Source organism: Paramisgurnus dabryanus, chromosome 13 (genome assembly GCF_030506205.2).
Source record: "Paramisgurnus dabryanus chromosome 13, PD_genome_1.1, whole genome shotgun sequence".
Taxonomy (NCBI): Eukaryota; Metazoa; Chordata; class Actinopteri; order Cypriniformes; family Cobitidae; genus Paramisgurnus; species Paramisgurnus dabryanus.
Window position 1 is genome coordinate 24,110,892 of NC_133349.1, and position 26,888 is coordinate 24,137,779.

General features: G+C 37.4%; 3 protein-coding genes and 2 non-coding genes across 6 annotated transcripts; 1 reads left to right on the forward strand and 4 right to left on the reverse strand.

Moving 5' to 3' along the window:
* Window positions 1-6,027: 6,027 nt before the first annotated feature.
* nppcl (natriuretic peptide C-like) lies at window positions 6,028-8,872 on the reverse strand. 2 transcript variants are annotated; one of them, XM_065270107.2, is made up of 3 exons: window positions 8,555-8,872; window positions 7,085-7,214; window positions 6,028-7,002 (listed from the first exon to the last, which is right to left on the reverse strand). In XM_065270107.2, the coding sequence occupies exons 2-3, from the start codon at window positions 7,181-7,183 to the stop codon at window positions 6,703-6,705; spliced, it is 399 nt and encodes a 132-aa protein (XP_065126179.2). In that variant the 5' UTR covers window positions 7,184-7,214; window positions 8,555-8,872; the 3' UTR covers window positions 6,028-6,702. The 2 variants fall into 2 exon arrangements, with proteins under 2 accessions (XP_065126179.2, XP_065126178.2); XM_065270106.2 differs by having other exon boundaries at window positions 7,085-7,299; window positions 8,555-8,871.
* Window positions 8,873-16,591: 7,719 nt separating this feature from the next.
* nop2 (NOP2 nucleolar protein homolog (yeast)) lies at window positions 16,592-25,354 on the reverse strand. The gene is made up of 16 exons (XM_065270088.2): window positions 25,218-25,354; window positions 24,601-24,728; window positions 24,482-24,521; window positions 24,338-24,396; window positions 24,031-24,254; window positions 22,354-22,576; window positions 22,051-22,250; window positions 21,652-21,741; window positions 21,341-21,428; window positions 21,122-21,262; window positions 20,834-20,973; window positions 19,057-19,146; window positions 18,787-18,909; window positions 17,602-17,699; window positions 17,387-17,523; window positions 16,592-17,293 (listed from the first exon to the last, which is right to left on the reverse strand). Exons 2-16 carry the CDS (start codon window positions 24,704-24,706, stop codon window positions 16,935-16,937), a joined length of 2,118 nt encoding a protein of 705 aa, XP_065126160.2. The 5' UTR covers window positions 24,707-24,728; window positions 25,218-25,354; the 3' UTR covers window positions 16,592-16,934.
* Window positions 21,817-21,958, reverse strand: LOC135743610 (small nucleolar RNA SNORA29). The gene has a single exon (XR_010530555.1). It is a non-coding gene; the product is annotated as a small nucleolar RNA SNORA29 (small nucleolar RNA).
* Window positions 22,950-23,088, reverse strand: LOC135743607 (small nucleolar RNA SNORA29). The gene has a single exon (XR_010530554.1). It is a non-coding gene; the product is annotated as a small nucleolar RNA SNORA29 (small nucleolar RNA).
* On the forward strand, window positions 25,342-26,133 carry gtf3c6 (general transcription factor IIIC, polypeptide 6, alpha). The gene has a single exon (XM_065261384.1). It carries the CDS (start codon window positions 25,460-25,462, stop codon window positions 26,024-26,026), a length of 567 nt encoding a protein of 188 aa, XP_065117456.1. The 5' UTR covers window positions 25,342-25,459; the 3' UTR covers window positions 26,027-26,133.
* Window positions 26,134-26,888: the final 755 nt, after the last annotated feature.

Consider the following 26,888-nt stretch of genomic DNA (forward strand, 5'->3'; position numbering starts at 1 on the left):
TGGTCCCGCCCCTCAGAACGTGAAGGTCACATTGCGATAAAGTTGGATGTTGCATTCTTTAAATAATTATTATAAAAGTTTTTTTTATTTACAATAAAATATGTATTATATTCAACAACTGACATTTTTTGTTAAAGCAGCCTTGTATAAGACCAGCTTTATCAGGAATTGGCCTGTCTTGTTTTGTGCAAACACTTTTGAAATATTTCATGCATAAGTAGAAGACCTGTTGCATTGACATGCATGACATGGCCTGGTAATTGCCAAATGGTTAATATTGTAAGTGCCAGAACAAAAGTTGCAGGTTCAATCCTAGTAATGCAGGAATTGGAGATTTCAACTCTATGCATCACTATTGGTTGTTGCAAGTGTACTGAACCAAAGTGAACCAATCTGGAGAAAATGTATTGCTACTGTAAATCACTGACTAGCCACTCCTTAAAAGAGAGAAACTAATGTGAGCACGTTAGTCCACCCTGACCTTCTAACAGTAACAGGCTCTGAGCGGCTGAGATGGAGCAGAGGATCAAATCACGCTCATCGTGAGTGTGTGACATTTACAGGAAAGACCATGACCCTTCCCTGCGACTCTCTTCATCCCTCCATTGCTTTATTCCTTACACTCCATTGCCTATGTACCTATAGCATCTCTTACCGGTGCAGAAGCATTAGCATGTGCATCTGTACCATTGCAAAACAACAATTTATGTAGATAGTATTAGGTGCTGTCTTGCACCCCAAACCTTGAATTTCATTACAAATCTAATTAACCACATTATAATATTTCACTATAGTAATATAAAACTAGTAATTATTGTAGATGTAGTTATCTTTTTGTTGTAATTAATCATAGGGTTAATGTAGGAGATCATTGCACAGACACATACATAGATTAATATTCAAAGCAATTTGATGCGCTAGAGCAATGGTCTGTAATACATCAGCACATTTTGTTTCAAAGCATGATGTGCAACATTGATAAATGTGAAACTACAAATTTGTCTTGTCTACAAATACAAATCCTTTGTATTATAGGTGCATCAGCACCAAATTATAATTAATTTGCTAACAGTTTACACAATAAAGTTGTATTAGTTAGCACAAGAAAATGCATTATCTAATAATGAGCAATATAGTTTATCAGTATTATGAATCTATGTTAATGTTAGTTAACGCCAAGACAATTGTTCATGTTAGTTCATTTCGCATTAACTATACAACTTTTGATTTAAAAAATGTATTAGTAAATACTAAACTATCAAATATTGTTAATTCATGTTAACTTATGCATCAGCTTATGTTAACAAATATAACCTTACTGTTAAGTGTCACCATTAATTCAGACACTGCAGTGGTTATGCCAAGACTCAATTCTTGTAATTTTATTATCGAAACATTAAGACGTTAATTTCATAATGCAGCAATTTTATTTTCTTCTGGCACGGCATATTACATAAGTTGCTATTGCATATTATTTTGGATTGCAAACCATCTGGGGTTACAGTACAGACAAGTTTGGGCAGTCACTGTAAACCCTTAGTCTCTTGGCTTCCTTCTGAGGTCACAAAGATGAAGAGAAGGTCAAACTACATTCGACACAGGATATTGAAATGGAGTTATATAATTGGTAAGACACATCATGATTTATTAATATGAACCATCATAAAATCTATAAGACGTGTCCGCAACCTGTATTCGTGTACATCAAACATCTCTTACCATTTCTTCTGCTCATGACAACAAATCCAGAGCAGCAACCACACCTCTGCAAAGTGTATGTATATCTCTGCTATCTTCTCCCCCATGGGCATAGAGAATGTGCTGGAAGGTGGCCAAGGTTGGGCTAAAAATACTCAAACACTCGACGACTGACCCCGCACCCTTTCCACTGTAGCTATATCTTGTGCCCCGAGTAGTGACCTGCACAAAGCCACTTCTCACTGTGACAACTGACTCACATGATTCAGCCAAAATCAGACAAGCTTTTAAATGAAACACATAGCATGTCTGTCATGTCACATAACGACAGATTGTTCAGATTCTTCAGCTGGAGGGTTTGCCACCACCTTACATTTTGATCGTACTGTTCTCTCGAGTGAATCATGCTCTAGTAATCCTGTTTGTATAGATGTGGGTGTGTTATCATTTAACTTGTATCATAATAGCTGTGCAGTTGTATTACAAGCTGTAGAGCTCAGAGTCCAGAAACTTCTAATGGCTAGTTTAGATTACCATAGTGTCCCATGATATAGTGCTATCTTGTGGTCAAACACAAACAATGCATCTGAGACAACTAAAGACCCCATGAAGACCCTGTGGAGTTTCATAACAATTTAGGAACCCTTTGGTTTATTTGCTTTGTTCCAAAAAAGGTTAATACAATGTTTTTAAATGTCAATGCAAAATGTACAGTCTTTTTCTTTAGGGAAAATGCACTGATGACTCATCTTGCACCGTAAAGATTTCTGTCCAGTCGCGAGCTGTCTAGAAATATAACATAACAATATAACATATCCCTCTATCTATACTGAAAACAGCAAGTAACAAAACACGACGTAACCAAATCAGCACTCTCATATGTTCCTCTCAATTTTCATGTTTTCAGAGGAAATATGTGTCACAGTTATGTTCAGTTTTATTCAGTTTGTGGACTTTTAGTTTGTATTTTCGTCCTGCATTCCTTCACTTCCTCATTGTCATGGCATCATCATTAGTTCATTTTGTTCACCTGTGTTTAATTAATTATCTTGTTTGTGTTCGTTTTATAAGTTCTACATTTGCCTGTGCTCTTTGTGTGGTGGTGTTTGTGTTAAGATGTGTTATTTTGTCCTGTGTTTATAGCATTTCGTGGATTATTATAGAATCTGTTGATATTTGTGTTGGCTGTTTCTCAGTCCAAAGGCTGCAGCCTTCAGAGGTTGCATGCGTCATCAAAACGGTCTTCTCAAAGAATATTAACAATTATAGGGTTGACTATTAGTTAACTAGTTGAACTTAGTTAATCGTAAATTGTTGTTATATACTTGTGACTTGTGAATGTAATGCTCAGTTAACTTGAATAAACCAGGCTTCATATGACGTAAGCAGCCCGCATGTGTGACCTTCAGAGGCTGCAGCCTTCAGATTGAGAAACTGCCATCATCTGCCTGTTTACAACTCAAATACCCCTATTTTCACAAACAATGTTTAAGATGGATTAAAACATATTTTAGGTGTCTCATCTGAACTTGCGCTGAAGGATCTTTAAATATTCTAAAAGATCGTTTAAGATGCACACCATGTAACATCTTTCTTTAAGACATGTTTACAAAAGATGCTTAAATGTCTTAATTAAACTTAGGCCTTGTCCTGGCTTTAGCTAAGCATTGTCTGTAAAACCATGGGCCCCAGTGGTTTTCAACTCCAGTTTTCAGCCCCACCTCCCAGAATGTTGTAGATGTCTTCATATATAAAACACCTGATTCAGTTCATCAGCTTGTTAGTGTGTTAATTAAGAAAACCTTTCAAACATTCTGGAAGGAGCCGTATGTGTGGAATCAGGGCTGCATTCAGCCCCGACAAAACGTTGCACGACGTTTATTAAACAGAAACAGTGACGCGTTGAACACCCTGTTGTGATGACACAAGAGTTGCAACTACGGTAGCTGAGAGGCCATTCTTTGTGTTCTTTTTTAAATGTTTCTGAAGTCTGATGAAATCGTTATAAATGTGTGTTTAAAACTGTTTACCTTCAATGTTTCAATCACTGACCTTGCCGTCCAGAACGAAAGACAAAATTCCAACTTGAACCCATTGTGCGAGCTGTCTCTTTAGTACCGCATGGTTTATATACATCTTGTCGCTGATTGGGCCGACATTTCTGACACACCCACCACACAAGAAAAAACGCATCTAAAACCGGTTGCATTCTGTTGCACACCGTTTCCAGGAATCAAGTTTAGATATGGTTTTCGGGTTGAACGCCATGTTTCCTGAAAACGAGATGCACCAATGTGCAACAGGGTTTGAGATACGTTTTTTCTTGTTTGGTGGGTGTGTCAGAACTGCACTTCAATCAGCAGCAACATGTAAATAAACCATGCAATACTAAAGAGACAGCTCGCACAATGGGTTCAGATTAGGATGTTTTCTTTCTGAATGGCAAGGGCAGTGACTGTAACATCAAGCGTATTTAACAGTTTTAAACATATATTTATAAACTATTTTATCAGGCTTCAGAAACATTTAAAAAAGAACACAAAGCATGGGCTCCTCCCGTAGTTGCAACTCTTGCGTCATAACAACAGGGTGTTCAACACATCACTGTTTCTGTTTAATAAACGTTGTGCAACATTTTGTCAGGGCTGAATCCAAAAACTCTTCTTCCTGAGGCAGCATTCCAAGGCAGGAAGGCATCAAGGCATGTCCGAATCCAATGTTAGGTTTACTTCCTGACTCCCGAGATACCTCCATCATCCTGTTCCACAATTCTATACGTGTGTGCGAACGGGGAATGTGATTGGTCAAGCCTGGTCAAGTTCGAAAAAATACAATGGTGGCCAAGAAAGCGACTGGAGCACAAATTTAGTGTAAATAAATGTATATTTTCACATTTTACACATTTGAATTGCATTTCTAGCTAGAAAAGTATTATTGTTTTCAAATATGTGATTAGTTCAACTTATCACGCTCACTGTTTATATTTCAAACACGCTGCCTATGAAATGTGTCCGAAAGCATTTCTCTGAGCTGCCTTCATGCCTCCGAAGTCATTGCCTCATGAGGCAGCGAGGCACCAACTTTTCGGACGCAGTCAGTGTCAACACGTAAGATTTCACTAGTCAAATATAAAGGGGGGATTAATTCAGAAAACAGCACTCCCTGTATTGTGTAAGAAACGATGAAGTTAACCATAGAATAATATCATACGTGAAAATCCATGAAAATATCAAGCAAATTTAAGTAATCTTAAATTGATTTTTTAAATGCTCTGTTGAAATTGTGTTATAAAAAATAATGTAGCATAGTTTTAATGCCAATTTGAGTGTTAAGATGACTATTTACATAAATATATTTTTTATAAGTCTTAAAGTCTTAATTCTAGCAACAAGAAAAAAGTGTGGGATTTGCAATAATTGTGTCCAGTGTGTATTAAAGAAAAACATTTATCTCATATTTCACTTGACGAGACTATTTCCAGTGCACTTATGTATTTCTGGTCCTGTGTTATTATAATTGCTTCTATTGTTTACTTCATTTGTAAGTCGCTTTGGAAAAAAGCTTCTGCTAAATGACTAAATGTAAATGTTCATAATGTAACCCCATCCCCCCGCCACTTTCTTTTGTTTTGCTCAAATTAAACATCATATATATATATATATATATATATATATATATATATATATATATATATATATATATATATATATATATATATATATATATATATATATATATATATATATATATATATATATATATATATTTTAATTAATTAATTAATTAATTTATTTATTTATTTATATTTATAGATTTTTTTACTCATATTTACCAAGGGTGCCAACACTTTTGGCCATGACTGTATATTCCTGTAGGTAGTAGAGATTTCTTTTAAAATTTTAAACTATAATCCCAACACCTACACAAATATTTCACGGTAGATTTAGTGGTATTAGATGAAAAAAATATATACATTTATTGAAGCTGATTTAACACCTTTAGTGGTTGTGGGGCTCTTGTGTTGTGTATATTTAGTATGTCATTTTTGGGCGGTTTTCCAGACAGAGCTTTTACTCGTCCACTGATTAACTGCCTTAATTTAAAAACATCTTACTCTGACATATCTTAACATATATCAATACATTAGTTTTTTTCTGAAGATGTACACTAGTAATGCTTTTTGTAAGGTATGATTGTAAAAACTACTTAAATATAACCAAGTCCTAGTCCTGGATTAATCTAAACCCTGTCTGGGAAACTGCCCCATCGAGATAAGCCTGACTTAAGCGAACATTTATTAGATTTCTTACAAATAACTTAGCATTCATCTCATATTGAAAATTAATTTATATGGTAAAATACATTTGCATAAGCATACAGTATTTACAGGTTTGGGATTAATTAAATGAGGGAAAGCAGTTCATGAGAAATAAATAGGTTATGACAGGTGGTGCACCTTGATTAACAGCGTGTGGGAGAAGAAGTGAAGGATTACCTTGCATGGTTTAGAAAGCATAATAAAATCCCTTATGGTCTTAAAATCACCAAAGCAATTAAGATAAACAAACAGACTTGGGAGACATATATTTATTTTTTATGCAAGCAGTACTACGTTTCATAAAACATGCATAATCTTTAAAACAGTTTGATACAGGCATGTCTATAACTTCAACATCTTGTTCACTATTCAAATGATAACAAAATATCAAAATGCAACTCATCTACATTTCAAGGAACAAATAAAACACACATTTTTGCTACTCTTTAAAAGAAATAAATATACAAATAGAATAAAACAACATATAACTTTAAATCCAGTGTAAAAAAATCAACTATATTGAAACACATTCTAATGAATTTGTCCACCTACAGTAGTTTTGTACAGTACAACCCTCATGCTCCTGACCAGACCAAACCAGACCAGACCAGACCAGACCAGAGTTTGGTTATATCCTCTACCTTAAGTAGGACAGCAGCCATTTCGGTTCATTTCTCAGTCCGTTTTTAGCACCCAAGACCACTCATTGAGCCAATCCGGTCCAATTTCAGACCAAAACAACCTCGGTTCCAACCCCTTCGAAACCGGTCTGGTGGAGCTCGCTTTTGATTAACCAAAGCCCCCTTTAAAAGGTGGAGCCAGGCGTTCTCTGTCTGCACGGGTATGTCAGTCCACTTAGGGTATTCTGCAACCTTCAGACCAGAATTGAACGTCTGCATGGGTTCCTCTGATTGGTCACTTGTGAGGTTCTCAAGATCATCAAGACTCAAAAGGTCATTGTAGCGCTCAAAGAACTGATTGATGACCTTTGAAAGAGCATTGGAGAGTCAATAATACTACTTACTACTAAAGTGTACAAAAGTTAACACACACTGTGAGGACGCCCACCTGCATGGCTTTGTCTGGGTTGTGCAGAGCTCGTGTGTGGCCAGGCACTGGATGGATCAGCAGGGCTACAAGCACCACAAATACAGAAGAGCACAGCATGGTGCAAGTGATGATGGTCCCAAATATACCACTAATGAAATATAGATGAATGGGCTTAGATAAACTCACTCACAAAAATGAACACAGATGCAAAAGAAAACAAAGACACAAAAATTCTGCACAAAATATGACACACAATGAAATAGAGAAAGAGGTTAGTTGCACAACCGTGATAGTTTAAATAATAATATCAAATTCAGCTCTATATTATTCAGGTTTTTAAATCCAGAATCAGGTTGAAAACATCCTAGCATCTTCACGTCTTATAGATCTGCTTCACACTGATCCCTGTTTAGTGTACACTTAACAACACTGAAAAAAAATTATTCATTCAATTTACTCAATTTTTTAAGGTAAGTGGTCGCAATCAATTTATTTAAGCTACATTTTAAAAAAAATCGTAAAACAAAACAAAAAACAAAAAACGTTTGTTTAAACGTAGCTTAAATAAATTGATTGCGACCACTTACCTTAAAAAAAATTTAGTAAATTGAATGAATCATTTTTATACATGAACCTAACAAAACCCACAGTATTTTTTATACTTTACCCCACACTAAAAAAAAATTATTCATTGAATTTAAAAAAAAATTTTAAGGTAAGTGGTTGCAATCAATTTATTTAAGCTACATTTAAACAAAAGTGTTATATTTTATTTACTTTACTAATCTTTTTTGTTTAAATGTAGCTTAAATAAATTGATTGCAACCAATTTATTAAATTCAATGAATAATTTTTTTCAGTGCAAAAGAAAGAATAAGAAATAGTATTTAGCAAGAATGTTTGTTTTCAGGACGATCAATATTTTTTGCATTATTTCCATAACCATTAAGCACATCTTCTGCCCATTGGTATGTTTAAATCTTTTACTTCTGAATTTGTGTAATTCTTACATTTTGACACCCATTAGGTTTTTATTAAGGTAAAATACTAATTTGTACTGTATTACAAAAATATTGCAAAACATGTTTCCATATTGCAGTAATGTGAATGAGATATTAAATGGATATTTGGTTGAAACCATGCTTAATTGTCATGCAAAAAACACAACTAAATTTTTATGTACTACAATAAAATTATTTTTATTTCTTTCCTTATATGTTGATGTTAATTATAACCTGAAAATATATTTGCAGGTTTTGTAAGATTTACCCACTTGCTATACAGAATAAAATAAACATTAATATAATCAGTCCAGAAAGTATTGTTCTGTATACATGTATAGCATTTTCAATGATTTATTGACATTACTTATACTGCAGAATATTTAAATGATTATTATATATGAATTAGATTAATTAGAAGTTTTTGTAGTATACATTTGTATCAAATCATACAATTAAAACAACATAAACAAAAGGTTTTACTCACCAATGATAGTTTGCAAATCTTCTAGGCTGGCAAAGTGTTTTAGTCCTGCTCCATCTCTCTGACTCTCTCAGTCTCAACTCAATTTCTGGCACCTGCTGCGGGCATCTCTGTCTTGCTCTTTCCACTTTGAGTGAATCAGATTTGATGCGGCTTCTGTTTGTATGTCGATGTGTGTTTGCATGAGCTGAGCGAGTATGTTATTAACATCTCATGTGAAAGAATGAGGTGTCTATATATGCTTTATCCCCCCACCCTCCACTCATGCCACACATCGAACTCTTCCTCTCTCTCTATCTCTCTCTCTCACACGCATACACACATTAACACAAATGCACCATATTATCTTGATGTCTCTTAGATGATGTCAAAGGTATGGAGGGGGTGTTTGACGTTGTCGAGGTGATCGGCCAAAAGGATGCCACCGTACACCCCTAATATGACATCATATGCGCGCACATAGGGAAAAAAAGTCGTGACACAAATTCAGGGCACCACAACCAAACCATCTTCTTGAAGTGATCTCATCCTTCCTTTTTTTATTTCTCATCCATCCATCCTTGTCTCCTCATATTCTTCTGTTTGCAAGGTGTGACCTTGGCTGCCAAAAGCACAGCAGGTTTGAAAAGTATTGTGTCTGTTGAGAGGATGCCAGTACTTCTTTAGTGGACTTAACTCAAGTAGATATATAGCTTTCAATGTCTGTTTGGATACCGTAGTAAAAAAAAACATTTCTTACTTGCATTAAATGCACATTTACGGGGAATAGAAATGAATCTTGGCAATCTATGTGTTTGTACTAAAGTCACAATATATTTCATTTAAATGACAAGACGATAAAGCAAATTTTTAAAGCACCTTTTCTTGCATTGAAAGCCACTTTATGTATGAAACCTTCTGTTGGTCACTGTGGGAAAAGCTGTTTCTTTTGTTTTTTTCTCTCTCTTTCTCTATAAGTGCCAATGCCATCTGCTTACTGCTCCCCTTGGCCTCAAGAACCATATGAGAGTCAGCAGGTCCACACACACACGTTTGACTTGTGATAAGTCACAAACCGTTTGTGGACCCTATTTACCAGTATTCTTTTTTCCTACTATGGAAGTCAATGGGGTCCACAAACGGTTTGGTTACAAACATTCCTAAATGATGACAGAATTTCATTTTTGGGTGAACTATCCCTTTAAATTCACAAATAATCAGACACACTCTTCTGCAAAAGTACAGGAAAGTCTGATTCATTCTTTTGGTGAGTCGCCTCTATTTCAATGATGTATTACGTAAATGGCCATTCAAAAATGACTAATGTGAATCCCTAAGTAAAAGTATGAATGGCATTTCAAGGTGTATAAAAAATAAAATATATAAATCTGACTCACTAATAATAACCTAATGTGAACCCCCACATACAGTATAGCCCTGAGGTATATCTTGGCTTTATAAAAGCATCAGACTCGAGAGAGAAGCTCTTGTGTTTGATCAGGATGAAGGCAGTGTTTTTATGGTTGTGTACCCTGTTGGAGTTTCTCACACGGTGGAGGATCGCAGGTTTATCCAGCCAGCTGCTGCCTTTAGCAACCGATTCAGCCGAAACCTAGTGACAGAGTCATTTACAAGATCTAATTACTTTATTTACATTACAGTATTTATTTGCTGTGATTACAGATATTGGTCAAATTATACAAGGGAGGGTTGGCAGAGGTTTTTGCAATTTTTGTATCATGTTATTGTCTCTAGCATGCATTTTCAAATTTAGTTAAGATTAATTCGATTTTTAATCGAAAATAATTTGCTTTTGTGAAATGTAACCCTGAGTTTTGAGATTAGCGTCAAGGTTTGATTTCAATCTTTGACATGGCCTCAATATTAAAGAGAAATCGAGGTCATATTTTTGCAGAATGTTATTTACATTGTGTAGGATGATTTTATGTACAAAACAGTAAATCACAATGACTTTAGATTTATTCACAACCAGGTTCACATATTCCAATATATTACTGACCTTAAGAATAAAACTGCCTACCTGTTATGTATTATAACTATTGCTGCTGTGTTTTATGATTTTTTGTAAATTCATTCTTTCACAAGTTACATGAAGAAAGGTGCTTTGTGGTGTTAAAGGAAAACACCACCGTTTTTCAATATTTTACTATGTTTTTACCTCAACTTAGACAAATTAATACATGCCTATCTTTTTTCATTGCGTGCACTTAATCTTTGTACAGCGTGTCGTGAATGTGTTAGCATTTAGCCTAGCCCCATTCATTTCTTAGGATCCAAACAGGCAGAGCCGATCCTGGCCTTCAGGGGGCCCTAAGCAACTTTGTGAGGGGGCCCTGTCATCGTGTTCATAAAAAAACATTCACTGTCTCTGCTTAAATGTAGCTATAAACGAAATGTTAAATAAAACATGTATTATCTAATAGCTGTATATTTTTGCCACATGTACATTACTGTGACACTCATCAGAATACTTCCTAATTATAACATTGAAACATATTTTCTGAAAAGCCCTTAATTTGTTACATTAGTACTTAGAAAACTGCCAAATATATTATTTTTTAAGAGATGTAGAACATCAGGGAAACAAATAAGATAAAACCAAAATAGCTGTCGGATAAACTATAACAAACAACTCAAAAGATTTTCCAATTTGTTTCAAAACTAAAGCATGATCAGACTCCACAGGTAAACATACCAAAATACATAAATAATTCTCTAAATATGCAGACATTAGACCTAATGTGCATTGTTTTAAAATGCTAACAAGAGTCACACAACAATCTTGCATTTTTTACACGTATGAAATATTTTGATTATTAATGTGTACAAGCATTTCTAACAAAACACACTGGACTAAAACTGAATCTATGGATTTGGACTGCAGTGTTTGTTATAAATCCATTGCATGGTTAGTCAAGACTAAACAGGAATTTAAAACATTTATGTGTTCTAAATCTTTTTACTTCACCTTCACAGCGCTTGCCTTTCCTGCTCCGGGTGGATAGCTTTAAACCAAACCTGAATGAAGATGCATGTCGATAGGCGTGTCAATAGCATGCAGAGCTGATCACACTGCTTGTTATAACTACTAATGGCTTTCACGGCACAATGATGTCACTCGCCAACTGGTCTGTCCAGCGCTGCATGAAGTTAAGAACAAGGGGGCCCCCTAGTGGTGCGGGGCCCTACCCAGCTCGTCTAGCCTGCGTATAGGGGGGATCGGCTCTGCAAACAGGGATGAATTTAAAAGCCACCAAACACTTCCATGTTTTCCTGTTTAAAGACGAAGTTACACGAGTAAGTATGGTGGCCTCCAGTGAACAAACACATCATCGTCTGAGCAACATATTGATGAAACACGCTCTGTACAGTCTGTCTGTAGAAACATGAAAGCGACTTCCAATAAGGGGACCCGCTGTGTATGTAGATAAAAGCAGCTCATTGTAAGATAATAAAAACAATACAGTTCATTATGTAAGGTATTTATACATATAGTTATGTATATTATATTGCATTTCTGTCAAGAGATCCTTCTAAAAGTTACACAATGCACCTTTAATCCAAAGCAGTTGACTTGCTTTGACAGCTGTTCAGGTTTGTTCTGCGCTATCCTACAATAAAAGCCTTTTTTAAAAATCAGGCATTTTGTAATAAATTCGCAAAACATGGAATATGAATGCAGGCAGACCTTGAAATGTCTGTCTTATGCAGACAGCAGAAGGTGCTTTTATTTTATATAAACCACACGCTAAAATCAGCCGGAGAGTAATTGCCCTCTACATCTCTCTGTGTCACTCAAGAAACAATGAGAATGAGCCAAAGCAAGAGAAAACACTAGAAAAAGAGAGAAAGAGACAGAGAGAGGGTGTGGGAGGACGGGTGGGCGAATAGAGAGGGATGAGACAGAAACGATAAACACGGGTATATGGCAGATTTTTCGGCTAGAACCCATCAGCGTGTGCCGTCAGCCTTAGAGAGGATGGAGAATGTGGTATACTGTATGTGTGTGTGTGTGTGTGTGTGTGTGTGTGTTTTCTGTAGGCAGGGACTCCAGCAATGTATGTATGGTGAGAAATAAGAGTGGGCCGAATCATCAGTGTAGGCTTGTGTGTGGGTGAGAGGACAGCAGACCCTCAGAATGCCACTGAACTGAACATAAAGGTTTTAAAGTTCAGAAAGTTTGTGTTATAGATGCAGAAAATGAGAGAAGATGGAGGGTGTAGTGATACTGTCAAACTCTTTGACTGACCTAGAGATATAAAGTATGACCCTGTCTGTAAAGTCATGATTTACTGTTTCTACATACATAACTCATTTTACATGATGTAAAGAACATTCAGTGAAATATAACCTTGAGGTCTTCAATATTGAGTAGGCTAAGGTCATGAATCAAGCTACAGCAAAATGTATATATGAATAAGTCCTGTGTTTCACAGACGTCATATAGGTTATAAAAGATATCACAGTAAGTACATTTTCATTTTTAGGTGAACTGTCGCTTTAATGGCTTCAAGTGAGCAGTGGGACTCAATCGAGTCTGGCAGCTGACATCTCTCAGATCAAGACTTCACTGAAGGCCCACACGTTTCTGCAGTCAGGGTAGCTGGAGGACATAGTGAAGACTGGCACATTACCCAGCTGTGAGAGGATTAACTGACAGTGCACGAACATAGATGCACTACAGAGCAAATGAGAAACATAGATGAGTGCAAATTAAAAGGGTGGATGACACATATAGCAAACGCCTCCGGACCAATTCCAATGCTGTTGAATGAATATCAGCTCACATTCTAACCTACAAATGCCACCTAATCTCTCATACTAGAGTTATTACAGCTACATTTTAAAATAAATCCAGATTTGTCACTTTTCTGAAGAAAACTTAAGTGCAAAAAGCCAGTGCAAAAGTTGCTGACACGATGCTCGGGTGCTAACCATAGTGCTATGCGGATGCTTACTAGCCCAGGACAACAGAGCCCAACTCTATAGTCTGGTGCCTAGGTTTAAGGCTATGTCCTTCTTTAAGGGTCTATTAGAGTTTTATCACCCATTTTTTCATCTGCCTAAAGGTAAGAAACTCCCTTCTAAACACTGCAGGATTTGATCATTTATGCCTGTACAAATAGTGCCGGATCTGCCTATATGAAAAAAAATGTTACGGAAAATGTACAGTCAGCCTGTTGTTAACACAGATTAAATCCAGACAATCCCTGATAGCAAGAGATTCCGGGTAGATCTGCAACAAAGTCGGCAGTCTGTTGTTATCTGGGATTTGATCAGGACCTGTGAAGCGTTCAAGTGCTTTCAAACAAATCCAAAACAAACATGCATTTGGTTTTTCATTTGTAAATATGATGTCATAAATTGCACCTGGATGAGGCTGTGGTATCGTGCTGCATTCAGACCACTCAGATTTAGGATCATCTTATTGCAAAAACAATATCTGGAACAGCTGTCTAAACAAAGTTTTGAGGTTACTATATCATTAGTAACATTAATGTGACTAAATACTTTTACTGAATTCAGAGCTGTATAATACTTAAGTTTATATTTTAGTTATCAAGCATCATCAACGAACACCATGAACCACTCGGTGAGTAGTACAGTTTTGAAAATGAACGTTAAGTGTTGTTTAAATGACATGTTTGTGCATGGTCATTGACTTCCATTCTGAAGCAGTCAAGAGACGCTTCTAAACGAGTCAAAAACTCAAGACACGACCCATTGACAAAATTTCTGTGTCCATCACATCCAAAACAAACCAGAAATGAGACTCAAAGTGTTAAATACCGGAATTATCCTTTAAGTACTATACAACTCTGACTGAATTATGACGTTATTTCTGATTTTGAGGTGAGAAATATCCTAAATCCAAGTTGTCCAGAACGCAGCAATTTCAGGCGGTTGTTATCTGGGAATAACAAACCTCGAAAGTAACATTTATGTTACTATATACTTTTACCGTTACTTAAAGGGGACATTTCACAAGACTTTTTTGAGATGTCAAATAAATCTTTGGTGTCCCCAGGGTACCCATGTGAAGTTTTAGCTCAAAATACCATATAGATAATTTATTATAGCATTTTTAAATTTTCACTTTGTAGGTATGTGCAAAAATGTGCCGTTTTGGGTGTGTCCTTTAAAATGAAATGAGCTGATCTCTGCACTAAACGGCAGTGTTGTGGTTGGATAGTGCAGATTAAGGAGATGTATTATCCCCTTCTGACATCACAAGGGGAGCCACATTTCAAAGACCTATTTTTTCACAAGCTTGCAGAGAATGGTTTACCAAAACTAAGTTACTGGGTTGATCTTTTTCACATTCTGTTGATAGAAGCAATAGGGACCCAATTATAGCACTTAAAGGGACACTCTTGAAAATATGCTAATTTTCCAGCTCCCATAGAGTTAAACATTTGATTTTTACAGTTTTGGAATCCATTCAGCTGATCTCTGGGTCTGCCGATACTACTTACCGATGATATTATGCGGCGCCTGAAAAAGTCCCCTGCTATTGAAAGTTAACAAAGGGGACTATTTTCGGACACTGCGTAATATCATTGCGCCTCCTGCAGCATGTTACAGCCGCAAAGTGCTTGATTATTACGCCAGAATGAGAGTATAGTTCCTAGCCCTATCGGCCTAGAAAATCTAAACTTTCAATTTTCCGTCGGTCTTAGTACACGATGTAAGTACAGAAGAGTCAAGTTTTAAATAGCAATATCTAAAATATCAAAACTCTTTGGTTATTTTTAGTGCGATGCTAATGATCTAATCAGATTCAATGGATTATGCTAAGCTATGCTAAAAGTGGTACCGCCAGATTCGGAAATCATCTGAATGGATTCCAAAACGGTTAAAATCAAATATTTAACTCTATGGGAGCTGTAAAATGAGCATATATTTTTTTTAAGTGGAGTGTCCCTTTAAACATGGAAAAAGTCAGATTTTCATGATATGTTCCCTTTAATTCAAGATGTTATTTCTGGTTTTGAGGTGAGAAATATCCTAAATCCAAGTTGTCCGAAATGCAGCATAATTTTTTGGCATTTGATATTTGGTAATAAACCTCTGAATGTTGTCACTTTCCAATCAGAATCAAGCATTCCAGAGTATTAATAAACATTTATTAAACTATGTAAGAAATGGTTGCATTGTTGTAACCTTTAGAATAAACAGAATAAAGTTAGAATAAACAGAAGTGAGAGTTACATAATGCACATGTGAAAAAAGTGTGGAAAACTCAGTACAATTTTATTGAAAATGGAGAACGTGGCTCACAGTAAAGATGGACGGGACACTCCCTCCTCTACAATCATGTGTACAGGTAATCATTATAATTATCCATCTACAATAGCATTTAATCAGCGGGATGTCAAACCAGTCTGATCTAAACCGCACTACCCACAGACCTGCTGAATGGTTTGCTTTACCCTTCAAGCATAACCTTAAATTATCTTCTTGCAAGCAATCACCACAATGTGATTAAAATAAACGCTTTGCCTATATTACACGCGTTACATTTCAACAGCTTCGGGAAGAACAAGCAGCGATAATTACGGCATTTTGGGCTTTATCTTTTGTAAAGACAAAAGTATTTTACGCAAGCACAGAGCAGTTCGAAGGGTATGAGACCGTGGCTTTGCAACACACAATACCATAAAGTACGCTACCATGGTTACACGGCACAGGGCCAAAAGGGTGGGAAGGAAGAGGTGATGGCACATAGCTGAAGTTCATCTGGCGAGCGTTTTATCCATTTTAACCTGAAGGAAACTTTTTCGTGCTGATAATGCACTGTGATGGCAGGTAAGCGATGTGAAAAGTGCTGTCAATAGGTGTTGTGGACTGCAGTCGTGATGAACTTCGACTCGAACATTCATCTCATTTCCGCCTCAATAGAGCTTTTGATCTTATTTCTGAGGTGATGTTTTAAAAGCCTGAAAGGAAAAGTCAGGTCGATTTAGTCACGCTATACTCGGGGAAGGTGACGGCCGTGGCGTTTAAAGGTCTCAGACAGTTTCACTTTATCAGAACGGCTGTTTTTAAACTTTCTTTTTAATCTGTGCGAGAGAAAACATCACATACATTTTGACTCAAGCTTACATTTCACTGCATCATATCGGTTAAATGTTACTTTTTGAAACAAAGTACATAAAAATTAACAATGAACTATTATTTTATAAAATTTATAACCACAAAGGTAAGGTAAACCTCCAGGCCAAGACAAAGTAGACAAAAGTCTATACACAAGGTCCTCAACAGCTGTCCAATCAGATCTTTGCATCCGACATGAAATTATTGACAGGCATGCCAGTTCGGTGCCCACACATTTCATTGAAAAACATGACTGAATTTCACTGTCCACTTTCTTGCTGATTTATCAACTTTTTAACTTCCTAAACTTGTTTTTTCCCGTTCTGTTCTTCTTCAGAAAGTTCTTCTTTTTCCTTTGGTTTTTCTTCTCCCCCGTTACCTCCTCCTCAGCATCGCCATTGACCTTCTGCTTCTTGTTGAATTTTTTACCCTTTTTTAAAGCCTCTGCATCTAACTTGGGTATTTTGGCTTTTTTAGGGCCCTCAGGTTTTCCTCCCATCTTTTTCTTGATGGCGGGTGCTGCCTCAGGTTTATCCTGTTTAAATTTCTTCTTCATGCCCATGGTGGTCTTTCCTGGACTTGGCTCCTTGGATTTCTGTTTTGGTGACGCTCCAGTCTCCTTTATCGTAGATTCAACTTCATTCTCTAAAAAAAAACCCAAATAAAAATCCAATAAGAAACAAAATAACCTCCATAACAAACTTATTATGAAAAAGAGTAAAGTAAGACGGTACCAACCAGTTTCTTTTGGGGCAGTAGGGATGCGATTTGAGATTTTCTTGAACTTTGCTACAAAAAACCCGTCCATGTTATGGGAGTGAGGGTAGAATCGGCGTGTCAGTTTTAGGGAGGGATGAAACCGTCGCTCTTTAAATCTGAGGACAGAAGAAGCTCTTATTTTCAGTACAATTCCTTAATAAATCGCAGCTAAAATACAAATAAGGTCTCATTACCTGGTGAATCCCTCCTTCCCGAAATCCAATCCTGTGGGTACCAGCTTAACATTTCTCTTCTTCAGAGCATAATCCACCACCCACTCGTTCTCTTCTACCTAGGGGGAAAACAAATCAAATCTCCATAAGAAACACAAAACAGGATTGAAGTTTTTATGATGGGTGAGGAATCTTTCAGGCATTTTAGGACCAGGTCAAACTTTTCTGACACGGATACAGACAATAATCTTTTACTTCATATAGATTGTTGCATCATTGCACTGTTATACCATATAACATCTAGTAAATCTTTAGTTTTCAGTGTCTTTTCTGTGAGAGGTACTTGTTTTTGAAGACATTCAAGGAATAGTTCACCTGTTATGCTGCGTTCAGATCAGCCGCGGAAAAGGCTTCAAGCGCAAGTGATTTCAATGTTAAGTCAATGTGAAGATGAGTTGACGCGTGTCTGGAGGTCTCGCTGCGCGAATGAGGCGTTTAGCGTGCCGCGGTAGACGCGATTCTGCCTCATTCACGCAAAGTAGACGAATTGAGCGTTGCCGCTGGAAACGCGCGAGTTGAAAATTTTTAACTTTGGCTGAAAAACGCACTGCGTTAACCAATCAGGAGCTTGCTCTAGTTGTGATTACAGAAAGTGAGCGGAAATCTGCCTTGATGCATTTATTGATGTTTCAGATACATTACAGTTTCATAAAAAAAGTCATCCGAGTGTTGTGTAATTTGATTTGTTGACTAAGATATGACTTTAGGGCCGTATCGCCCACCTCTATGTAAGAGCACCGTGGAGCTTCTGCAAAATTTTTCCATTTGTGTGAATGGACAAAAACGTACACAACTGTAACAAAATGAATGGAATATCAGAATAAGCATTTTGTTGTTACATGTAGTATAATAATGCAAGTGCTCTTAAGTGAAATGTTGATTTTGACAGAGGTTAAAAACTGCTTAGGTTTTTATTTTTGTAAAGAAGCCTGTTGTGACCAAAGTGTTTGTAACCCAATAAATAATTACATTTTCTTCGAATTTGACAGTAGCCTTTTTGTTCCCATAAACATACACACACTGAAACGTACCAAAACCATGACCCTAAAACCGTGATACGCACCGAACCATGAGTAATTTGAACCGTTACACCTCTACACGTCATGTAAAAAAAATATCGTGATTTATCAGTGCAGTTCATCTTACCATAATAGAGCAGGTGCAGTAGATGAGGTATCCACCTGTAGCGGAGTCAGCGTTGACAGAGTCAATGGCTGACAGGATGAGCTCCTTCTGCAGGTGAGCCGAGCGGAGAATATCAGACTCATCCTGACACACACACACAAAGAGAGAGAAAGATTTTAAAATTCTGCATTGGAGAAGATCCATATAATGTGAAAGCCTGCAGAATAATAAGGCAGATGCAGTCACGATCATGTCAAGAAAGAAACTTGGTTATTTACAGAACAGATATACCTTGCTGGTCTTCACAGCTGGATCTTTGGCGATGACTCCTGTACCGGAGCAAGGAGCATCCAGTAATACTCTGTCAAAACCTCCCATCACCTGCCATTCAAAAAAACATGACATTATATAAACATGTATTAACAACTTTCAGGTCTCATTTAATCAAAAATGTATTAAAGTTTCATTGAAAATATTAAAACTATAATGTGGCACGATTTACATTTACGCATTTGGCAGTTTTATCAAAAAGTGACTTACAGCACATTACAAGGTATGGACTTTATCAGTATGTGTGTGTTCCCTGTGTTTGAACCCATGACCTTTTGCCATGCTAACACAATGCTCTACCACTGAGCTATACAGGAACAGAGGAGTAAAAACTAAATAAACATCATTTAAAAACTGCTATAGAAATCAGCATTATTGTTCCTTTTACATAGGGTTGCAACTAACGATTATTTGCATAACCGATTAATCGGACGATCCCCCCCCCCTGGTTAATCGACTAATCTGATAAAAACAAATATTACTCAATTAAATGTTAAACTTGTTAAAGCTAAATAAGGCACAAAATTAGGGTATTCACGTGTAGAAGTGTAATTTTAAAAGTGCAAAAGCCACACACTACTATTTAAATTTCAATTTTATTTATATGCAACGTTTAAAAACAACCATAGTTGTCCAAAGTGCTCTACTACAGAGTTTTACTAATATAATCTTTTTGATTTTGGTATTTTAAGCCTTAAAAAAAATTATGCAGCTTTTAAATCGTAAAACATCTTTAAAATGTCAAAACACCAACAAACCAAACGAACTGGGTCTTCAGGGATGTGCTTGTGGTTGCCAGATACACGTAACAAAACCACCCCAATGGCCATTCAAAATTTGTCCAAAACCATCCGAAAAGCATTTTCCACAGCCCAAATACCAACAACTAATGAACCCTTTACTTCCATCCCTAACCCCGTAAAAAACATCAAACCTGCAGAAACAGTTTTAAAATAGCCCAATTCAGAACTCCACCGAAAGGCCGCAGACCTGGCAACGCTTCAGTCTGGGCAACGCTCCCTTGCTTTTAAACAAGCTGGTTGCGCACTGAGAAGCACTTAATAAACGTGTATAACCCTGTGTAAAGAAATAGCTCCTGACTTTAATTACAAGCGCACAGTTCGCCCTGTATGAAGCAGACGTGTGTCCGGGCTGTCCGAAGGTGGTGCGAGAGCATGTGACATCACAGACCAATTGATTTTATTTTATTTGTTGCAGCCTTAATTGAATCTTTCAAACCAACAAAGCAATTACATTGTAGCATAAATTATAAAGCAGTAGAGTAATAACACGATTATCTGAGGGTGAGAGAGAGATTACAGGGCTCCAGACTGCCACCAAATGGGGGCATTTTGCCACCAAAATTTCAGAGTGTGCCACTGAATTTTACATCCAGTCGCACATGTGCAACCAGTAAATTTGACCTTTTTTGTGATGTGACACTGAATTAAAAAACAGCACACTGTACTTTCTGCATCTATCGTTAAATTATTTATAAGTAATACAATGGAAATTAGTAGAAATGTGAATATAGTTGGTTAGGATGTTGATTTACGGTGTGTGCCCCTAAATTTTCTTGTAGCGCCCCTAAAATTTTCAGTTGGGGGCCACTGTGCTCCTAGTGAAAAAAGTTAGTCTGGAGCCCTGGATTAGACAAAACATCAAAAGTGTGTCACAAAAGTGTAGTGATGTTCTGTATATAAACACAAGGCTGTAATGCAGTGATAAAGACACAGACCTTAGGAAACTGTCTGCCATCATAATTACAGATGACACTGTTGGTAACACCAAGACGATGCATGTTTCCCACAACACTCTTCAGTCTGTCCGCATTCGCATCATTGGCCACGATCGTGCCTGTGTTTCTCATTAACTGAGCTGAAATACACAATTCACATCCACAATGTAACAATGTCTTTGCAACTTAAATCGCTCCATAAAAAGCAATATCTTATTTATAGCGTAAAGACCCAGGATTATAGGGCACAGCAGTTGGTATGACTGCTACAGAGAAGCATATACTCACCCATATATGTGGTTTTTCCTCCTGGAGCACAGCTCATATCCAACACCAGCTCCCCCTCCTGAGGAGACAGAGCCATTACAGGCAGAAACGATGATGCTCCTTGCAGCATATAGTGGCCTGCTAAATATTCAGGAGTTGCTCCTGTGTGCCAAAAAGAAGGACAGTTTTTATTATGCACATAGTCTGTGGTAACCTAATTTTATTAAAACCAATACTGACCTATGGGAACAGAAGAGTCGTAGATAACCAGCCCCACTTTAGACCATTTTCCTATTGGATCCAAGTTCACTCCTCTATTAATAAGAGCCTGCAATTAAAAAAAATTAAAAAAAATCTGTGAAAGTTGTGTTTGGTTGGGTGAGATGCATTGCATGTATTTTTACATTTTTTGTGCCTTGCGGCTTCTACTATCATCAAGTCAAATTCTTGGTGTGGGTAAAGCACTCCGAGCCAATTAAATGTTCCGATTTGTTTAAAAAGACGCTAACACCAAGCGTAAATAAATCATTTGTAAAATATTGTTTTCTAACCTGAGCCAGGTCTCTTCTCCTGGTCTTCAGTGTGTTCGTTCTGATGGTGACCGGCCTGTGAATTTCATTGGCTTCGAGAAAATCAATGAGCTGAAATAGAAAAAATACATATTAAGCTGTACGTCAATCCACATTTAACCAAGGTTCTCCAAAATCTGCTTTCTGATATACATGTACTGCCAATTCATATAGAGGTGGAGGAGGTGTAGCCATCCACCCCTTCAGACTTTGACAGACAGTTCATCTATCCTGTTAGCATAGCCACACACCTTGAGAGGAAGCAGATGGGCGGTACTACAACAGGAAGGGTCTCTAGCAGCTGGCTAGTTTAAGGTCTATTAAGCATTACAATAAAATGAGTTTAGCGCGACATATGCAAGTACAGATACACACACGCACCTCAGAGAGAGGGAACAGATCCATGAGTTTCCCAATAAGGAACTCGTTGTAGCTGTAATATGTACAGAGATCAGAACGCAGGAGGGAGAGATACTCTGATCTCTCTTTGCCCTCCTCTCGCTTTTCAGTAAAGTGAGACAACACGTCCACGTTATCTTTGATCCTCTGATGAATGGTCTGCAGGTCCATAGGTAAAAGACCTACATTAAAGAAAAGAAGGGTTTGAATACACTCCCAGATGATAGAGTTTGTGCAGATCAGTAGTTTATCATCATGACAAATACATGATAAAGCCAGACTCACCCTCTTTCTGTCGCTCTGCAGTACTAGGGAGTGTGAATTTGTCCAGTTCATCCAAATTTGCCTGCACAGTATCTTCCTCCTCATCCTCCTCGATTTCTGCAGCACTCTTTTCCTCTGCTTCATCATCACTCATCTCCTCCTCTTCGTCACTGTCATCATCTTCATCAATGTCTGCTTTCATTGACTGTTTCTGTTTTCTTGCGGCTTTCTCAATAGGCAGAAGCTGATGAAAAAAGCATAGTCAGGCTATGGCTAGGTTTGGATCTTATCTGCTTAATGTCAGGGCTCTACACTAACTTATTGCACTGGTGCGCCTAACTATTTTTCTTATAGGTGCACCAGCACAAAAGTTAGGTGCACCCAAATTTTTGACTGCATTGCATTTAACACAGCAGTTTTACAAGCGCCCATGGTGGTTAAATTACAGAACAGAAATTAACATGTATTTTATAAATTTCATGCTGCGATTCTTTTCTCCCTATTGCGTTTATGTTTTTCTAAAATCTATTTCCTTAAAATACTTTTATTACATTGCTTTGTTCCCATCTTTCATTGTAGTTTTAATGTTGTGTGCAGGATATTAAATCTGCTTTCTGATATACATGTACTGCCAATTCATATAGAGGAGGAGGTGTAGCCATCCACCCCTTCAGACTTTGACAGACAGTTCATCTATCCTGTTAGCATAGCCACACACCTTGAGAGGAAGCAGATGGGCGGTACTACAACAGGAAGGGTCTCTAGCAGCTGACTGGTTTAAGGTCTATTAAGCATTACAATAAAATTAGTTTAGCACGACATTTGCAAGTACAGATACACACACGCATTTAGGCATTCATTCTCTTGCGCAAACTCGCTCTGTTATGCGCGCACACATTTTGTCTCTTTCTCTCTTGTGCGCACAGACTCGGACTCTTTCATGCATTTTGGCTCTCTCGCTCTCTTTCACACATCTTGTCTCTCTCTCTCTCTCTTGCACACACAGACTCTGACTCCTTCGTGCATTTTGTCTCTTTCGCGCGCACAGACTCCGTCTCTTTCGTGCATTTTGGCTCCCCTTGCAGCATTCGCATCACATTTGTCCACAACCCCGGCTTATAGTTAAGGCCGTCACATGGCTGAATCGCCCGCGCGGCTACAGCTTTCTCGTGTATAATGGAAGCATTTTGTGCAAATATTTATCTTCAACGGTGCCTGCTGTGAAGAGCCGTGTCTTTAAAAGGGACAGTTTTTTGGGGTGCACAGGCAAGTCGTGTAGACCAACTCGCTTCACCTCTGTACCTCTTCACCTTTGCGGAGTCTTTTTTCACTTGAACGGCTGGTCGCACTGGTGCAACCTTTTTAAGTCGCACCATTGAAAAAATAGATCGCAATTTCGAGACCTTTCATATTTGATTTAACAATATGTTTAAACTTGCCATTTTAATTGACTCTGTTGTAAAATATACATTTTGGCAAATGTAGTCACCCAGGTATTCATGCATACGAATAATCTGCATACCGTGCAGAGAGCATGTACGCCAAATAGTGCGAGTTCAGCCGAACACCGAAAATATTTTTTTGCTATTTCCAGCCAAGTAATTTTGGTTGCTGAACATTCGGTGCATCGCTACTACAAGAAGCAATAAAATATTAAAATTCCCTGTTTGTTTCATTTGCTATTGTGTAAACACACACCTCTTCTTCATCACTGCCTTGTTTATCCTCTTCATCAGCACCATAATCATCAACCAAATCTTCGTCATCATCATCATCCTCCTCCATTTCTTTTTTACAAGGGGCCTGCTCCTCCTCCTCCTCATCATCATCTTCCTCCCAGTTGCTGTCACTGTCCTCATCTTCATCAATCTTTCGTTTTCTCTGCGCAGGCTTCAGCCACTGACTGTTCTCATCGGAGAATCCTGCAATAAACACAGATCGATATTCAGAATTCAAATTCAGGGCTGTATACACATTGCAGTCTTGTTTAATTACCATTAATTACCTTTTTTGGACTTTTCCGCTTGTTTGGGTTCCTTTGTCACTTGAGCTCTCTTTACAGCTCTGTAAAAAAAATATTATATTTATTTTCAAGTAATTGACAAACAAATGAAAATGAGATTGTTAAGTATTTGCTTTGATTGCTTACCGTTTTCTTGCTCTGCTTGACAATTTTTTTGGTTCATTATCTGATAAAGAGACACACTCTTTGTTACACTCATAACCATAACGATGAGAAGGTTAAAAGCACCAAAAAGAGACATTTACCATCAACCAAAAAATTGGCGAGCTCAGTCTCTGCTCCCTTCTGTTTCCTGGATTTGCGTCCAGGTCCTCTTTTCACCTTATTGGTGGGATCCAATTTCCTGCCCATACTTTAAACCTAGAAAGATAACCTAATACAAACACAAGTTATCACTTAACATAAATTAATTTAACATTTAAATCAGAAAATTATAAGGTGAGAAACAAAGCAACATGTACGGTTTGTGGAGTGGCATGGCCCATGTGCCTGAAGCTTTTATACTTGACTATTACAAAACTTACAAACCTGTAAAATTCAATCAAAGCTTTTCTTAAATTAAGTTATCTTGTACTACGTCATTAACGTCTGCCACGTAATAACTTGTAATAACGTTTAATCGCATCGTTGTCAGATCGGCAAATTGTTTCAAGTTTTGTATAATAATTAGCTGAGTTTACTATTCATAAAGCTGATATTAAAACTAATCAACAAACAGTGCATTACATTTAATCGTACGTTTTATGGGGTTAATTAAGTTACACGTGCATATACTGCCTACCATTTACGTTACTAGCAAACTGTAAGCTAATAAAATATTCCAAAGTGCGATTACGACGCAATAAATCCACAATATACTTACACAAATCTTCGCTGTAGTTTTCTAGAATACCCCTAAAAATGTCTATAATAATTTATAAAGTTATTAAAGCACTTGCACCTCTCGTGCTACCTACACGAGCGCACATGTGACTTTTCTTTACACACGTTGGTTTTCAGGAAGCCGCTTTGACGTCACTTCCGTCGCACACATTGTACGCAAGAAATTCAGTTGAGGAGAGTTTCAGCATGACATCTCAACTCGAAAGATAAACGAAAATAACCATGGAGGACGAGTGGGAAGAAGAGGAACAGTTGGTCGTGGCGGAGCTCTCAGGAATGATCAACTCGGATCTTCTCTCCAGTCGTCAGGGCGCGTGTAAGATTGTGGACATCGACAGTGAGCAACCCATGCTGCAGGTCGGACGCTATCTGTTCGCTGGGGAATACGAGGACGCCATCGGTACATGTGTGATTTTTGAGGAGGGTCGTCGGGCCGGTGCGAACTCGAATCCGACCCTAAAGTACAAATGTCACACGATGAAGAAACTGATGCTGCAGAGGACGTTTTTGTTGGAGAGGAAAGAGGACGAGCCGGTGTCTAATCGCACAGAGGTGCTGGCTCTCAACGACGAACAGGCGTTTGGACGGCAAAGCGCGATCTGTAATTACCTGGATAAGAAAGAAACTGAGAAATCAGTGCTTGACGAGTCTAAAGATTGCGAGGATCGGGAGACGAGTGATGAATCTCCGGTTGAGATGGATGAGACTGTGGCGGAGGAGACTATGGACACAACAGTTAACGTCAGCACTGTAGTGGAATCTACAGAAGAAGGGGACACTGGCTCTTGAACAAGATGGCATTTTGAAAGACTTTTTATCATGTACATTCTGCATTATGTAAAAAATATTGTTTATATAGATGTATCCGAGAAAGAATAAATACAATGTTTTTTCGCTCTGCTCGTTATTTTTTGTTGCAATAATGCATAAACATTTGGGAAATATTCATCATTTAAAATATTTTGAACCACATTAATTTAGTCATGAGCAAAATATTAGATTTGCTATAAGGCTTCAAAAATAATATATTAATAGTTGATAAAGACGGCCCATAAAACTTTCCCCACACATTTGAGCTGTCAAATCAACTGAAAATAACTTGCACGTGCAGATCTTAAAATATGCCAGTGGCATTAATTTGCCTCAAGATACACAACGGTAACGTCTTTTTCTAAGGCATTTCTTAAAAAAAAGATTAAACATCTAATTTAACTTAGGCCTAGTCCTGGCTTTAGCTAAGCCTTGTCTGTGAAACCAGTATTTAATATTAGATTTCCTAACACTGTTTGAAGCTACAAAGTTTCAAGCAGTGCATATTTAATCAGTTTCGTTGTCCCAAAAATAGTCTTAAAAACTGTTATAACTTTCCATCCTTCTTTAGATAGCAATGTGTCAGTCAAATATTTTTCAGTCACACTTCACACGAAAAAAAATTTTTGGTCTAATGCAAAATCCACTTTTACAAGGTGTTTGGAAATAGTTGTGTGTTTAGTGATGGGAGAATCGAAGCTTCGAATCAATTGAACCAATTGTTTCGAAAATTGATTCAGTTTTTCGAAGCGTTCGAAACACCATATACGCGGGCGACACCTGCTGGTCAATATAGTGTAAAAGTAACAAGTTCCCTCCAAACATTTGCCACTTTTTACAC

What these genes read in the sequence shown, in the direction of transcription:
- nppcl (XM_065270107.2), bottom strand. Translation starts at nt 7,183, where the DNA reads ATGCTGTGCTCTTCTGTATTTGTGGTGCTTGTAGCCCTGCTGATCCAT. An exon ending in ACCCAGACAAAGCCATGCAG is followed by an intron (nt 7,003 to 7,084) that starts GTGGGCGTCCTC and finishes GCTCTTTCAAAG; the next exon opens with GTCATCAATCAGTTCTTTGA.
- nop2 (XM_065270088.2), bottom strand. Translation starts at nt 24,706, where the DNA reads ATGGGCAGGAAATTGGATCCCACCAATAAGGTGAAAAGAGGACCTGGA. An exon ending in AGCGGAAAAGTCCAAAAAAG is followed by an intron (nt 24,255 to 24,337) that starts GTAATTAATGGT and finishes TGTTTATTGCAG; the next exon opens with GATTCTCCGATGAGAACAGT. An exon ending in GGGAAGGAGGGATTCACCAG is followed by an intron (nt 17,524 to 17,601) that starts GTAATGAGACCT and finishes TTCTGTCCTCAG; the next exon opens with ATTTAAAGAGCGACGGTTTC.
- gtf3c6 (XM_065261384.1), top strand. Translation starts at nt 25,460, where the DNA reads ATGGAGGACGAGTGGGAAGAAGAGGAACAGTTGGTCGTGGCGGAGCTC.